The following is a 14424-nucleotide window of genomic DNA, read 5'->3' as shown; positions in this document are numbered from 1 at the left end:
GAAGAGGGGAAGATTGGATGGAGCTCTAATGGGGTAGCACAAGGGAGCCTTGTGTTGAAGGTACAGTTCTGTATCTTGACTGTGGCGATGGTCACACAAATATACACACATGATAAAATTGCATAGTACTCTATACACACACACATACACACCCCACACACAAATGATTGCATGTTAAACTGCAAGATGGTACCATTAGGGAAAATTGATTGAAGGGTTCACTGGTACAAGGGTACCTCCCTGTACATTTTTTCAACTTCCTATGAATCTATAACTATTACGTTGTAAAAATTAAAGAAAGTATTAATAAAAACAAAACAGCCATTCCAGAGCTCAAGATATCAAGAAAAAGAGAATTAACTTTGTCTCTTCTCTTCTTATAGGACCTGTACCTGCCTCTGTCCTTGGATGACTCGGACTCGCTTGGCGATTCCATGTAAAGGAAGGGAGAGTGCTCAGAGTCCAGAGTACAACTCCAAACCTATCATTGTAGTAGGGTACTTCTGCTCAAGTGTCCAACAGGGCTATTGGTGCTTTCAAGTTTTTATTTTGTTGTTGTTGTTATTTTGAAAAAAACACTCTAATATGTTCTGTTTATTTTCCTGTGATTTCTCCTCTGGGCCACTGATCCACAGTTACCAATTATGAGAGATAGATTGATAACCATCTTTTGGGGCAACCTTCCAGGGATACAAAATGTGCTAGTCCATGGCCTTTCAATGGAAAGCTTAGGTGCCTGCGTTATTTTTGCCCTGTCTCATTTTGCCCATACAGTCTTCCTTCTGTAGAGGGCTGTTTACATACACAGCACTTAAAATGTTTGTGTGGGGGAAAAAACTCATTGGCAGATCCAAGAATGACTTTGTCAAAACACAAGTGCCCCTTTTCTCTGGATCTCAAGAATGGTGAATGACCCTGGAAGGACAGCAAGGCAGCTCCCCAGCCTCACTCTTCACTCCTGATTGAGGCCCGGGTTTGTTGTCCAGCACCAATTCTGGCTGTCAATGGGGAGAAATAACCAGCAACTTATAATTGTGACACCAGATGCTTAGGATCCTGGTGCTGGGTTAGCTAAGAGAATAGGCAGAATTGGAAAATACTGCAGACATTTTGGAAGAGTTTATAAAGCACAGTGAATTCCTGGTCAATCTCTCCACTGAGGCAATTTGGAATCAATAAGCAATTGATAAGAGTTTGGAGTAAGGGACTTCATATACCTGATTCCTCTAGGAGGCTGTCTAACATACCACATGATTACATGAACTGTATGGTATCCATCTATCTCTGTTCTATTGAATGCCTTGTTAACAGCCAACACTGAAAACACTGTGAGAATTTGTTTTCAGGTCTGACACCTTTCAGTCTCTTTTTATAGCAAGAAATCAATATCCTTTTTATAAAAACTCATGTCTGTATTTCAGGAGCAAACTCTTCAGGCTCCTTTTTTATAAACTGGTGATTTTTCTTTTGTCTAAAAAACACATGAAGAAAATTTACCAAAAAAAAGCAGAAGAATAATGTAGTTTAGAAATTATGCTGTCACTGCCAAACAGTAACCTCCAGGAGAAAACAAAATGAATAGCAGAGGCCAATTCAATAGAATCAGTTTTTTGATAGCTTTTTAGCAGTTATGCTTGCATTAATAATTTCAATGTGGACCAGACATTCTAATTATATTTTAAATGAAATGTTACAGCATATTTTAAGCAACTCTTTTTATCTATAATCCTAATATTTCATACTGAAGACACAGAAATCTTTCACTTGTCTTTAACATTAGAAAGGATTTCTCTTTACTAAGGACTGATCATTTGAAACAGTTTTCAGTCTTTTGAGATACAGGTTTATAATACTGCTTTTTTTTTTCTGTAATTGTAGCCCATAATGGCAAAGACAACTAAATTTAAGTGAAGGTCATGCATGCCAATTCTGTGTTTGCTTTTAGCAGATATGAAGATTTCCTTATTTCTTTGTAATTGTGCAGATATTTTGAAAGGCACAGCATTCAAAGCCAAGCTGCTGTTTGGCTACTGAATGGTTTGCAGTTGTTCCTCCACTCTAAATGGAATGAGCTTGCTGTGTGTGTGTGTGGTGGTGGTGGGAGGGGGTGGTACATGTGTGTATATGTGTGCATCTGCAGTTGCTTCAAAATTAGGAAATACTACAGGACATCCCTGTAATGGATTGGTGGCAACTTGGTGGCACTGCTGATGTGCACTGTGTAGGGGGAACCTAGTGGTGGTAGGGGTAGCTTAGATGCTCCTAGACAAGTTTCAGATGTCTGTAGCTACCAGAAACATTTTTGGTTCAGGAGAAGTGAGATGATGGTACTACTGGTTTCTGGTGAAATTGGTCATTGAAGAACCCCAAATGATGAGGATCTCTTTTTGCCCCTCTCCTTTATTTGTAGACCCATTCAAAACCATTAATAAATTCACTTTACTCAGTCCCTATTTCTTTCTAGAAGCTCAGGGTTTCTTAGTGCCTCCCAGAACATTTTGTAGTTAATTGGGAAAAAGTGATACTTGGATTAGGGGGTGTGGGCATAAAGAATGGTGGGAGGCCTGATTTTAAACTTCAGGCCAAAGCCCCCCAGTGACTCCACCCATAGTCTCACTTTAGGTCTCATTTAGTCCAACACCTTTATTTTAAGATGAGGAAATGGAGGCTGGTAAAGAGCAGGACCAGAGGAAGAATCCAGATTTCCTTATGCTTGGGCCTCACACTAGCTCTCTGAGCATTTCTTTGATTGCGATATATGTACTACTAGAAAATACTAAATAGACATATTTTCTTTAGGATAACCTTGGAACCAACAATCTTCAATAACAGTAGTACATTTTCCATCTTACTTTTAATTGAGTATAAGGAAATGTTTCTTTATGGCCATTTTGGAGGGGGCAAGGGATGGGGCTTGGCATAGTCCAAAATTCGTCTCCAATAATTAATTGCATTTTAAATTGGCCCACTTTCAAGGCAAATTTTTTTGTGTGTCTGTAACTGAGCTCCTCCACCCCTGTCATTCACTCCCGATTTTACCCAATCCAATTTTACCACTCAAGTTCTAGTGTGTTAATTTCTGCACAGTCAGCAAAATCAAGTCAGCAAGCATTTGCCACCACTCCCTATACTTCTCCCTCCCTTTTATACACACACACACGCACACACACACACACACACAAAATCCATCTCTTGCTTGTTCCTACCTCCTGATTTTTCTTCCCTACAGAAATAGAAATAGGGACAAAGAAGGGGAAAATGTATATATTGGGGCTGGGCTGAACAACTAACTTCATAAGTAGTGTTAACTAGGGGTAATTTGAGAGAAAAGTTCCTTTTCTCTTCACTGTTTTGGAAAGGATAGCCATTAGCATGACTGCTTTGTGTCCTTATGGACTTTAGTATTAGCCTAGATTGAATCATAGTGTTTTCTAGCTGGAAGGAACCTTAAGATCACATCATCTACTCCTCTACTCCAAATTTCTCATTCTTCAGGCCAGGAAACTGAGACACAGAGGTAAAGTAATTTCCCCAAGGTCACACAGCTGGCTGGGGCAAGATTGGGATTAGAACCCACACCTCCTGGCTCTTATTCTAGGGCCTTTTCCCCCTAAGCAGTATTGCCTTCCACTAGGCCCCTGAGAGTTATTTCCCAGGGTCATGTTGCATCTTGGAGCCACATGCTGCTGCCCTGATGTCGGTGGGAAATCCACCCAGCAACCTAATACAACCCCTTTTCCCTGCATTCACATGGTTCCCATCCACATGGGTTGCAGATGTCCTCGAAGAGAGTGAGGCATTGAGGGCCAATAGGAGCAATGGGGTCCCTGGCCTTGTCCATCTGATTCAGGAGATCACTGCTCCATCTTGAGGAGCCCTCTGAATAGGCCCCCCTGAATGCTTGCCTTGCCCAAATGGAATGGAGGAAGACTGATTTTCACTGTCAGTTCACCTTGTGTCATCTCATAATGGTTGGTCTTTCCAGGCTGAGGGAAATGTTTCTTGTTTCCAGAGTAGAGAAAGAAAGAGTGGAACAATAGCTTTGTTCATCCTAACTTTCTGAGATGGCTTTTCAACATTTTAAAAAACTAGTGTGGCTACCATTCACTGGCAATGATTTCTTTTAGAATATGGGAGTGAGATGAGCTAGAGAAAATAACCTGGTCTTGCTGTGGTTGCCCTCATCCACAATGTTCCCAAAGCCATCCTGCTCTGATGAGGACAGTTTCCAAGTATAAGCAAGGGGCTTTGTGACAAAAATGTACCCTGGTTGATGTTAAATATTGGCTCCTGTGTTTGCACCAAAATAGCAAGCTGTGTACTCTATACACTCTTCCCATCTTCTTGTGTACACTGCTACTGTGGCCTTCCACAGCAGAAACCAGGGCAAAAGGGTAAAAAACATGTGGTTTTCCTTGCTGCAAGGCTCTTCCTGGGGATTAAGGGGGTATTTATTAGTGCAGTTTTAGAGTCCTCCTTCTGGGCTTATCCCACTCCTCAGGTACTTCTCTTTCCTTCCTCCTCCTCCTCCCCAGTCACAAGTAACCAAGGAACCTGAAAGTGGATGTGTAGCTATTTGAAGAAGGCAAGGAACCCTGAGATTCTTCTTTGAATCGTCTAGTCCAAGTCCTAGACCAGTGATCGGTGCTTACCTCAAACAAAATTTTGTCTGTGTTCCTAATCCCTTCAATACTCTGGGTACAGATGCTCCCAATCACCCTGCACATTTGATTCTAAATGACTTTTATTTTTTAAAAATCCATATCCCTAGGACAGGAGAACAGGATGCCTATATCCCCAAAATGAGCTCCAGGACACTCATGGGAATGTTCCCAAAGATCAACCCACCTCAGAAACATCTGTGCCAAGAGACTTCCCCAGATAGAAACACTGGGACAGTGTGGTTTGAACAACTTATTTTATGGTGGTCCAGTTTGCTATGGAAATAAAGGGCATTGGTTTTTTAAAAAGGTGATTGGAACCTGTCCTTGGACACATAGGGCCACTTGGATCCATTTCCAGGCCTTACTCATGTATTGCCTTCACTGAATCAAGGGCTTTGACTTTAAGTCCCAGACTGGTCTCCTAAGGGAACCATAAGTGTTTTGGAGTTCATCTGGGGTGGAGCATGAGAATGCTGCCCCATCTATCCCTTCAGGAAAAGGTGCCTTCCCTCCCTTTCTCCTAAAGGCTGGTCCCCAGAATTTGTTTTCATCTCTAAAAGTCTAGTATGGTCTTTACACCCAGCCTCTTAGTGTTGCTTTCTGCCTTGTTCCTTTGTTAAGGATCTACGCAGACCTCCCACTTTGGCTTAGCTAGAGTGACATTGGCTATAATTTGACAAGACTAACTTTCTTTTTTTTTTTTTTTAACAGAGTCTCCCTCTGTCACCTAGGCTGGAGTACAGTGGCACAATCTTGTCTCACTGCAATCTTCACCCTTCACCTCCCAGGTTGAAGTAATTCTCCTGCCTCAGTCTCCCGAGTAGCTGGGATTACAGGCACATGCCACCAAATCTGGCTTTTTAAAAAATTTTCAGTAGAGATGGGGTTTCACCATGTTGGCCAGACTGGTCTTGAACTCCTGGCCTCAAATCATCTGCCCACCTTGGCCTCCGAAAGTGCTGGGATTACAGGCATGAGCCACCATGCCCAGCCAACAAGACTAATTTTTTATCACTTGGTTTATTGGCTTCAACATCTTCTGGAATCAGAGGTGATTTTTTCTTACCTTGGTTGCCTGAGACTAGGGGAGTACAGAATTCCAGTTGGGAATTAAGGCGTCTTTCTGCTCCTGATCAGAAGGGCAGGTTAGTTGGGAGAGGTCAGATGGCACAACAGAAGTCACCTTGTAAGTAAGGCAAAGACTTGAAGGCATTAGCATTTCTCATTACTAGGTCAATAACCTGAGGGAATCAATGGCTTTTTGCCACTCTACCTCTTGTGTGTCTCTTTAACTTTTCTTCCTCTGTCTGGTTTCCTCTATTCTCAGTTTATACTCTATGTTATCATTCTCTCTTTCCACAATATAAACATCCATCCTTTGTCCTGTGCAATTCTCTCTCTCCCCTTATTATATTTATTTGTACTTTTTCCTTCCTCCCTATCGAGACACTGGGCATGTGCCTCTTCTTAGCCTGTGATTTTGCCTTGGGACTGCTGATAAATTATTTCCGGATTCAATCAGCCCTGGTCCTACCCCAGTCCAATCAGAAGTATGTTGGTGGGAATCAACCTGATCCTGGCCCTTTCTTCTTCTCCATTCTTAATCCCTCTCCGCAGATCTTTACAAGCAGTTTCCTTATAGCTCATGTATCTTTAGGTCTTTGCCTTCCAAGCACTGTACAGAATACTTTGTGTTTCCTTTTTGTCTGCCATTTTGTGGAGCAGTGAAGCGTGCTCAGAGGCATAATCAGCTGAAGAGAAAAATCCAGCCATGGATTTATATCAGCTAAATACTAATAATTGATTTTGTTTGATTTGCCCATAATTTTTAAAGCTGCAATATAACATAATGAGGGACCACAGGTAATTTCTCCTGTCATTTGTTTCAGCTAGATGGGGGTGGGGGAGTAATTGCTTAAAGTTTTACCATTACACATTAAACTCTCTATAAATAGTCTTGTTTGGGGCTTGCTGTTGAGTTTTTTTAACTAAACTGGTAGGCAATTGGAGTTGATTTAAATGAAAAGATTACTTAACAAATCTATACTATAAAAAGAGACATTCGCTTAATTGAAATGTATTTTTTCCTTCTATTACTAGAGTCGCCTAAACATTTACTCTTGACACCAACTGTTCATGATACTGAATAGACAGTCCATATAAGAGAAATTAGTGGACCTAACGAAGCCAGCTTGTAGGTGTTAATTTATTAAACAGAGTACAAAGCCCTTGGAAATGTCACTGCTTTGCAATACCATATGGAATGCCAAAATTCACAATGACTTTTCTTTATAAGTTATCCGAAAGGGGTTTGAACAAGTAAGAGGTTATGCCAAAATGTCTCCAATGTATGGTCCTGTAATATATTGCAGCTTGAAGCCAATGATCCCTTATGACTTGTATACAACTAATGCATGTTTTGATTGAATTTTGCATTTCCCATGTGTGGTAAGTTCTTTAAAATGTTTTTGATCACCTTTTTGTGCCATTAAACTTGTACAGAAAATGCTTTTATGGCCATTTTCAAAGGGAGAAAGTTTAAAATGGAAACAGCCCACCCTTTCTGCCCTATAGCTGTAGTTAGAATTGAGTAACTGTAGCAAAACAGCTGTAATTGGTGGTTGTAGTGTTAGAGGTGTTAGCTTGCTAGTGACTAGCTTTGGAGAGTAAATGCATGGTATTGTACATCGCATTTCTTAAATAACTCATTTTAACCTCTGAAAAGAATATATTCTTCTTTGTAGTCCTTTTTCCCACCCCCCTTGCCCTCTCCCTCTCCCTGCTCCCAGGTGTCTTACAGTTGTAAATATCTGATTTGAGGCCTAATAATTCTAGCCAAGTAAAGTCAGCAAACAACAAACAAATCAAAATGTGGGGAAAAGGCATTTCTCAACCATCTCTCAGTAGTTATTAATCATTTCTTAAGGAATGGCATTGTGATCAAAGACTCAACTTTACGTAAAAATCAGTGGTAAATTGGGGTTGTATTTGGCCATTTGATTACATTTCAGGATTGAACAGTTTTCAGAATCACACGTAATCCAAAGACAGTAGGTAGTGATGTCTCTTATCCCTGCAGCTGTTTTGAGGTACTTAGAGACCTCAGAAGACTCTGCTTGACGGATGACCAATAATTATTTGAAAAAAAAGAAAAAATGAGAGAAATACAATAGATATTTAAGAATTATAGCCACCTATTTAGAATAGTTATAGCCAGAAAAAAAAACAAGGGCATGAGTTCAAATGCATTACTATCAGTGTCCCAGGCAATACCTAATCTACTCTGAGATTGTGATTCAAAAGCAGTATTTCAAGAGGCATTCTCCTTTTTGGTTTGCTGACCCCACTTGGACTGGTAGGTTTGGTAAGGCCCCCATAAATCAGCTGGAGCAGACCCTTTTCATCTCCTGTGCCTGCAACATCCCTCTTCCCCTACCCCCTCCACAATTCAGTGAGGGCTTTCTTGGGTCAGAGGACTTCAAGGTTGTCTAGAGAAGTTCGCCATGTGTGTAAGGTGCTGTGAACTGTGAGTGCTGAAGATTCGCAGCATTCAATACCAGGCAGCCAAAGAGCTGCTCTTGCAATCATTTTGGCTCTCAAGCTCTGTTCTTCATCGCATTCTCATTTCTGTGTACATTTGCAAGATGTGTGTAATGTCATTTTCCAAAAATAAAATTTGATTTCAATATTTCTGACTGACATTCTTTTTTTAAAAAACAAAAACAAAAAACATTGAACCAATAATCATATAACCGCAAAATGTCCAAGCTGGCAGGAAACTTAGACATTATTTTGTCCAACCTCTTAATTTTATACACGAGGAAGCTGAGAGTTAATGTATGGTAGAAACACCATAATTATCGGTACAGCACATTTACAAAAAATAAGATCTCAGATCTCCCTCTAGAGTTGAACAGGAATAAAGTGACCTCCTTTTATGCATAAGATGCTTTGGCTAATGTCAGCCTGTGTCATCAGGTGGTGACTTCTAGTACCAAGTTTTCAGAGGCCCAAGAAAGACTCCATGTCTTCCAAAATACCTCTACCTGTTGCTTGCAATTTCTTTAACAGTGTGGCTATTCTTCTTCACACTGTTCTACACTCTCTAATCTTCACACTGTTCTACACTCTCTGCGAGAAGAAACACATAACTATCATATTTACCCTCAGACACAAATGACTGTTGTTTCTCAGATCAGGTTTTAATGGGATAAAGAACACAAAGCACTGGGTTTGGGAAGAGGTTGACGGAGAGGGAAGGAGAAAAGGACGTGAAAAACAGGAGGCTGAGGCTGGGTGCGGTGGCTCACACCTGTAATCCCAGCACTTTGGGAGGCCAAGGCAAGCAGATCATCTGATGTCAGGAGTTTGAGACCAGCCTGGCCATCATGGTGAAACCCCATCTCTACTAAAAATACAAAAATTAGCTGGGTGTGGTGGCGCACACCTGTAATCTCAGCTACTTGGGAGGCTGAGGCAGGAGAATCACTTGAACCCGGGAGGCAGAGGTTGCAGTGAGCCGAGTCGGTGCCACTGCACACCAGCCTGGGTGACAGAGCGAGACTCCATCTCAAAACAAACAAAAAAACAAACAAACACAAGAGGCTGAGATTCTAAGAAATAGTTTGAGCAACATCACAATTATGTGAGGGCCAACTCTGCAGCTCTCAGCTGACCTGTGTTCAGAGAAGCAATGATGTCAGCTTCCCCTAGGCACTCCCAAGGACCAAGATGATTATGGATTCTTCATCTAAGCAGTATTTTACCAACTGGCTCCATGACCATCACACTGGTGGAGACAAAGAAAGTAGATGGAAAAGGGACTTCTTGGTGTTTCTAATCCAAAGAAAAGTTGGATACAACAATCAGACTGGCTAGGCCTCTTGCTGACAGATTTATCCCCATTACCATCAGGTTCTCCTTGTCCCTGATTACTCATGATGTCCTTTTCATCCACCTTGGTCTATCCTGAAGTCCCCTGCAAGTAAAATCTTTCTAAAAGATCATTTTGGTCACAAAAGGACAAATACCATAAGATTCTGCTCATATGAAGTAACTAATATAGTGAAAATCATAAAAGCAGAAAGTAGAAAGGTGGTTACCAAGAGCTTGGGGAGGGTAAAGGGAGAAGTAGTATTTAGTGAGTATAGAGTTTTAGTGTTGCAGGATGGAAAAGTTCTAGAGATCTGTTGCACAACAATGTGAATATACTTGACACAACTGAACTGTATGGTGAAGATGGTAAATTTAATGGTGAAGATGGTAAATTTAATGTTATGTTTTTTACTACAATAAAAATCATTGCGATTGTCTCATTTCTCTGATCATTAAACCAAGTCCAACTCCTCTTCATGGTTTTCATTAAGACATCTCTACAGCACTATGTTCTAGGTACCCTGCCAATTGCTAGGCTTTGGACCTAGGCCTCCAGGACTTCCAGCCTAGTGAAGACAGACCTGTAAATAAATGAGTCCAGTGCAAAGGAGCAAGTGCTGTGGGAACACCAGTGATAGAATAATGATTACTCCAGGATGATGAGGTTCAGAAAAACTTCATGGAGCTGGCAGCATTTGAAGACAGATTAAGAGTTTTCCAGGTGGGCAGTGAGCAATCTAAATAGAGGCAATAGCATGAAAGGTGTCCCAAAAAGCAAGAGTCTCTCCGAGAACTGATGATTACCTGAGGTGGCAAAGTTACAGAGCCAATACGCATGGTTCTGGCAGGAAAACACAAGTGCAGTAGTCTGAGAATTACAATTTGGGTGGTTTAGATCAGTGGTTCCCAAATGCTGGTACAGCAGCCAATGGTAGTCTGTAATAAAGTTTTCACCAGGCTGTGGTATAAAGAGAAAACTAAGGACAATGTAGTATACTTTTTTCATAGAAGTAAATGTACTTCATTTAAATAACTATCTTTAGTTTTGAGATCATAACATTTTACTTTTGGTTATTAAAAATGTCCTTCCTTATATGAAGTTTTGGTCATGGTAGAAGATAGGTATGTATTTGTTTTTGAATGTCCTAACTAGGCAAAATTTAAAGTGACTAATCCTAGGAGGGGCCTCAAATAAAATCTATATTTCTTTATTTTCTTTTTTTAATTCTCATAATCTGTGAGGTTAATAAGTTTAGCAAGCACTGGTTTAGACTAAAAGAAATGGGGAAATGGAGAAACCACTAGGGGTTGAGTTATAAGAAAAAAGGTGTTTGGTATTTGAAGGAAGTTCCTCCTGAAAGCATTCAGTTCTCTCTCCATCTCCCTTTTCTCTTCCCTCAGCTTTGCCTCTTCCCTTCTTCAGCCTCTCTTCCTTTGTCCTCCCCTGGTCCACACAGTGTGAGCAGTGCTTCAGCTCCACCTAGGAACTTGTCAGAAATGCACATCCTTGACCACACACACCACTGCCCCACCCACATATACTGGATCAGAAACTCTGCGGGTAGGGTTCAGCAATTCTCATGTTAACAAGCTCTCCATGAGGCATCTGAGACCCTCTCTAGTTTGATAACCCCCTGCTCTTGTGAATTCCACTTCCTTTTCAGTGAGGACTCAGTGAGAATTTAAGCAGCATATATGATCTCTTTTGCCATTTGGGTTAGAGTTTGCATCTCTCCCAGGAGAAAAAAAAGATGCAAGAGATTGTTTATTTCAGTAAGGTCTCTATATACTTAGTTTCTGTAGAGAAAGACAGCCTTTTCAAGCTTGAGAAGAAACTTGTACCAGTAAAGACACTCTGGAAAGGGTCTTCACAGCTGTTGCAAGCTGTCCAGATAGAGACAAAAGCAGATTCCGAATTAAGGCCAGAGCAGTGGTGGTAGAGAGGAGGAATAAGAGTGAAAAGTTGTCCATATAGAATTGTCAGAATCTGATGTACAGATTGGATGTAGGGAGGAAATGGGAAGAAGAGAAAGCCCTGACTTGAGCAACTCGGTCTGAGCGTCCCCTGTTCCCAGACCTGGGCCTCTGCTCTGGACAGCCCAGTAGCTTCTCATGCACCTCCTCCCCTGACTTCAGCTGTCGCTATGCAATGCTCATTCACACTTCACTCTTGCTGACAGAGCCTACCCTTCTTTCCCTGCCTAGAAAAATACCCTCTGAATGCCCTTCCACATTCTCTCCACCTGTCTAAATCTCAGATGTTGCCATAAACCTACCAGCAATGGAACTTAGGGCATATTTATAAGAAAAACAAACCCAAACATGGAGAAAAACTGGCAACTTTCTATCCTGAACTTTCCAGGGCAGTCCTGATCTTATGTAAATTATGTAATTTTTTTTCTTTTCCAAATAAAGATGACTTGTTAAGCATATAACTATATATATAATTTATATAAATACACAAATCAGAAAACACCCCTTTTCAGGCCACGCATCCACACTGAGGGCTTGGAAAATAGGATTCCTTTCAGGGAGAGGCTTTCTCCAGGTTTCCTTGTCAGCTTGTTTGGAACCCCTCTCCTGGATTCCATTGCCAGTGTGGGGCAGGTGTTGCACCCTCCATTTCTAATATCCCCTTTTCGATACCCAAGAAGGTCTTTCAGATCATCTGATTATATCAAGCTTGAATGCTTCAGAGAGAGAGAGGCTGGACTAAGCAGATAATTTAATTTCTCTTTGAATCCCAGAGGTGCTGATTCTCTCCAGTCAAGAAGACTTGGCTTGATTTGTTGTAATCCCTCTTCCTTTTCCCCGCTGGCACAGCCCCGGATGATTTAAAAAATATTTACCCTAATGGAGAGAGGGGTAAGTCCCAGAATTCTGAATTAGGTATCACTATTTACTATCCTTGGTAATGAACAAGTGCATATAGAATTGCAGAATTTCAAAGGTGGAAGGGCCTTTATCAATCACTTACCTAACGTTTCACAAAGTTCTCTGGGGATGTGAGTCACTTCAGGTACTTGCTACAAATACAACTTCAGGGACCCCATCCCAGTTCCACTTCATTAGAGTCTCCAGGACAATGGCCTGGGAAGCTGCATATTTAACAAGAGCCTCAGTGAATCTTTCATCTGCGAAGCTTACAGAGCTTTCCAAACTTTGTTGTGGATAGAATCACGTGGGGATCTTGCCAAAATGCAGAGTCTGATTTGGAGATTTGGTGTGGGGCCCAGACTCTGTGTTTTTAACAAGCTGCCCACTGGTACTTCATGCCCCTGGTCTGTGGACCACACTTTAAAATAGCAAAACACTAAATTCAAGTTCCTCATTGTTCATAAAAAGAGTAAACTGAGACCCAGGGAAGGAAAGGAAGTTTCTCACATTCAGACCCTCGGTCAGAGGCAGAGATGGTCATGGGCCAGTACTGTTTCCATATGACCAGGCAGCCCATCACCAGCAGGCGTTAAAAGCAATCCAGCTGCAATGGTACTGTTTCTAATCAAAGGCTAATTGGAAAAAAATGATGCTTCCTGAAAGAGAAGCAGCCTTGGCTTGTCTCAGTAATGAGTGGGCACACTGGCAGAAAAAAAAAAAAAAAAAGACAAAGGGTGGGGGGAGGGAACAGAATTTATGTTTCGTTTTAATTGAAGAAATGAGACTAAGGTCCCCTTACAAGGGGCCGGCAGGGGGTGGGGAGCGTGTAGGGACATGTCCTCCTACCTCATTCAGGAGAAAAACATAAACTAAACAAACAAAATCTATCCCCCAAAGCATTAAGGAAGTGCTATGATAGAGGTTTTGTAAGGAGCTGAGAGAGCCCAGAGGAGGGGCAGTCTAACTGCTAGGGTGGGGTGATGAAGGCTGCTAGATATTGGACTTGGTATAATAAAGCATGATGAAGAATGAGCTAAGAATTATCCTGCCTAGAATAAATCTTTATTTTAATGCTTCCCTTCAAGCACAAGCTTCACTGAGGAGGTGAAACTTGAGCTGAGGCTTAAATAAGTTGGAGTTTGTTAGGCAAAGAGGGGAGGCGCAGAGGGGAAGAGGGAAGAACAAGAGCCTTCCAGTCAGAAAAACCATATGAACAAAGTTAAAGAGGTATGATCCATGCCCAACGTGTCTGCAGATCAGAAAGGCTTCTAGTGAGGTAGAAGAGCCTAAGATGTAGAGTGTGGGGGAGTGAATGGCATGTAGACAATGTTGGAAAGGCAAAATAGGATTCATTTTTTGACGCATATGCGACATACTATGTGCCAGGTGCTGTGCTAGGCTCTAGGAGATAAATAGACATTGCCCTTCACCTCACAGAGCTCCAAATATAGCTAAGGTAGACTGTAATTATACACAGTATGCCCAGTGCTGTGACATGAAGCAGCATAGAATGGCCCCATGGCACACCTAATTCAACCTGAGGGATGTTAAGAAAGCCTTCCCAGAGGAAGTGACATATTAAGTGAACTTTTTTTTTTTTTTTTGAGACAGAGTCTCGCTTTGTTGCCCAGGCTGGAGTGCAGTGGCGCCATCTCGGCTCACTGCAAGCTCCGCCTCCCGGGTTCACGCCATTCTCCTGCCTCAGCCTCCGAGTAGCTGGGACTACACGCGCCTGCCACCAAGCCCGGCTAATTTTTTGTATTTTTAGTAGAGACGGGGTTTCACCGTGTTAGCCAGGATGGTCTCGATCTCCTGACCTCGTGATCCGCCTGCCTCGGCGTCCCAAAGTGCTGGGATTACAGGCGTGAGCCACCGCGCCCAGCCCATATTAACTGAACTTAAAGGTGAGTAAAAGTTAGCTGTTCCAGATAAGGGTAAATGAATATGTGAAGGCCCTGAAAAAAGCAGGACTGTTTGTTGAAGCAACTGAAAGTCCAATGTGGTTGAA

General features: G+C 41.7%; 1 protein-coding gene across 2 annotated transcripts in view; it reads left to right on the top strand.

Moving 5' to 3' along the window:
* Positions 1–8350, top strand: part of DCX (doublecortin) — a 125027-nt gene extending 116677 nt beyond the window's left edge. For both annotated transcript variants that reach the window (XM_015128025.3, XM_002806358.4), the window contains exon 7: positions 384–8350. In XM_015128025.3, the coding sequence (XP_014983511.1) occupies positions 384–440 (57 nt within the window). In that variant the 3' untranslated portion in view covers positions 441–8350. The remainder of the gene's footprint in view (positions 1–383) is intronic.
* Positions 8351–14424: the final 6074 nt, after the last annotated feature.

Source organism: Macaca mulatta, chromosome X (genome assembly GCF_049350105.2).
Source record: "Macaca mulatta isolate MMU2019108-1 chromosome X, T2T-MMU8v2.0, whole genome shotgun sequence".
NCBI classification, from domain to species: Eukaryota; Metazoa; Chordata; class Mammalia; order Primates; family Cercopithecidae; genus Macaca; species Macaca mulatta.
This window is presented reverse-complemented; position numbering and strand designations above follow the sequence as displayed.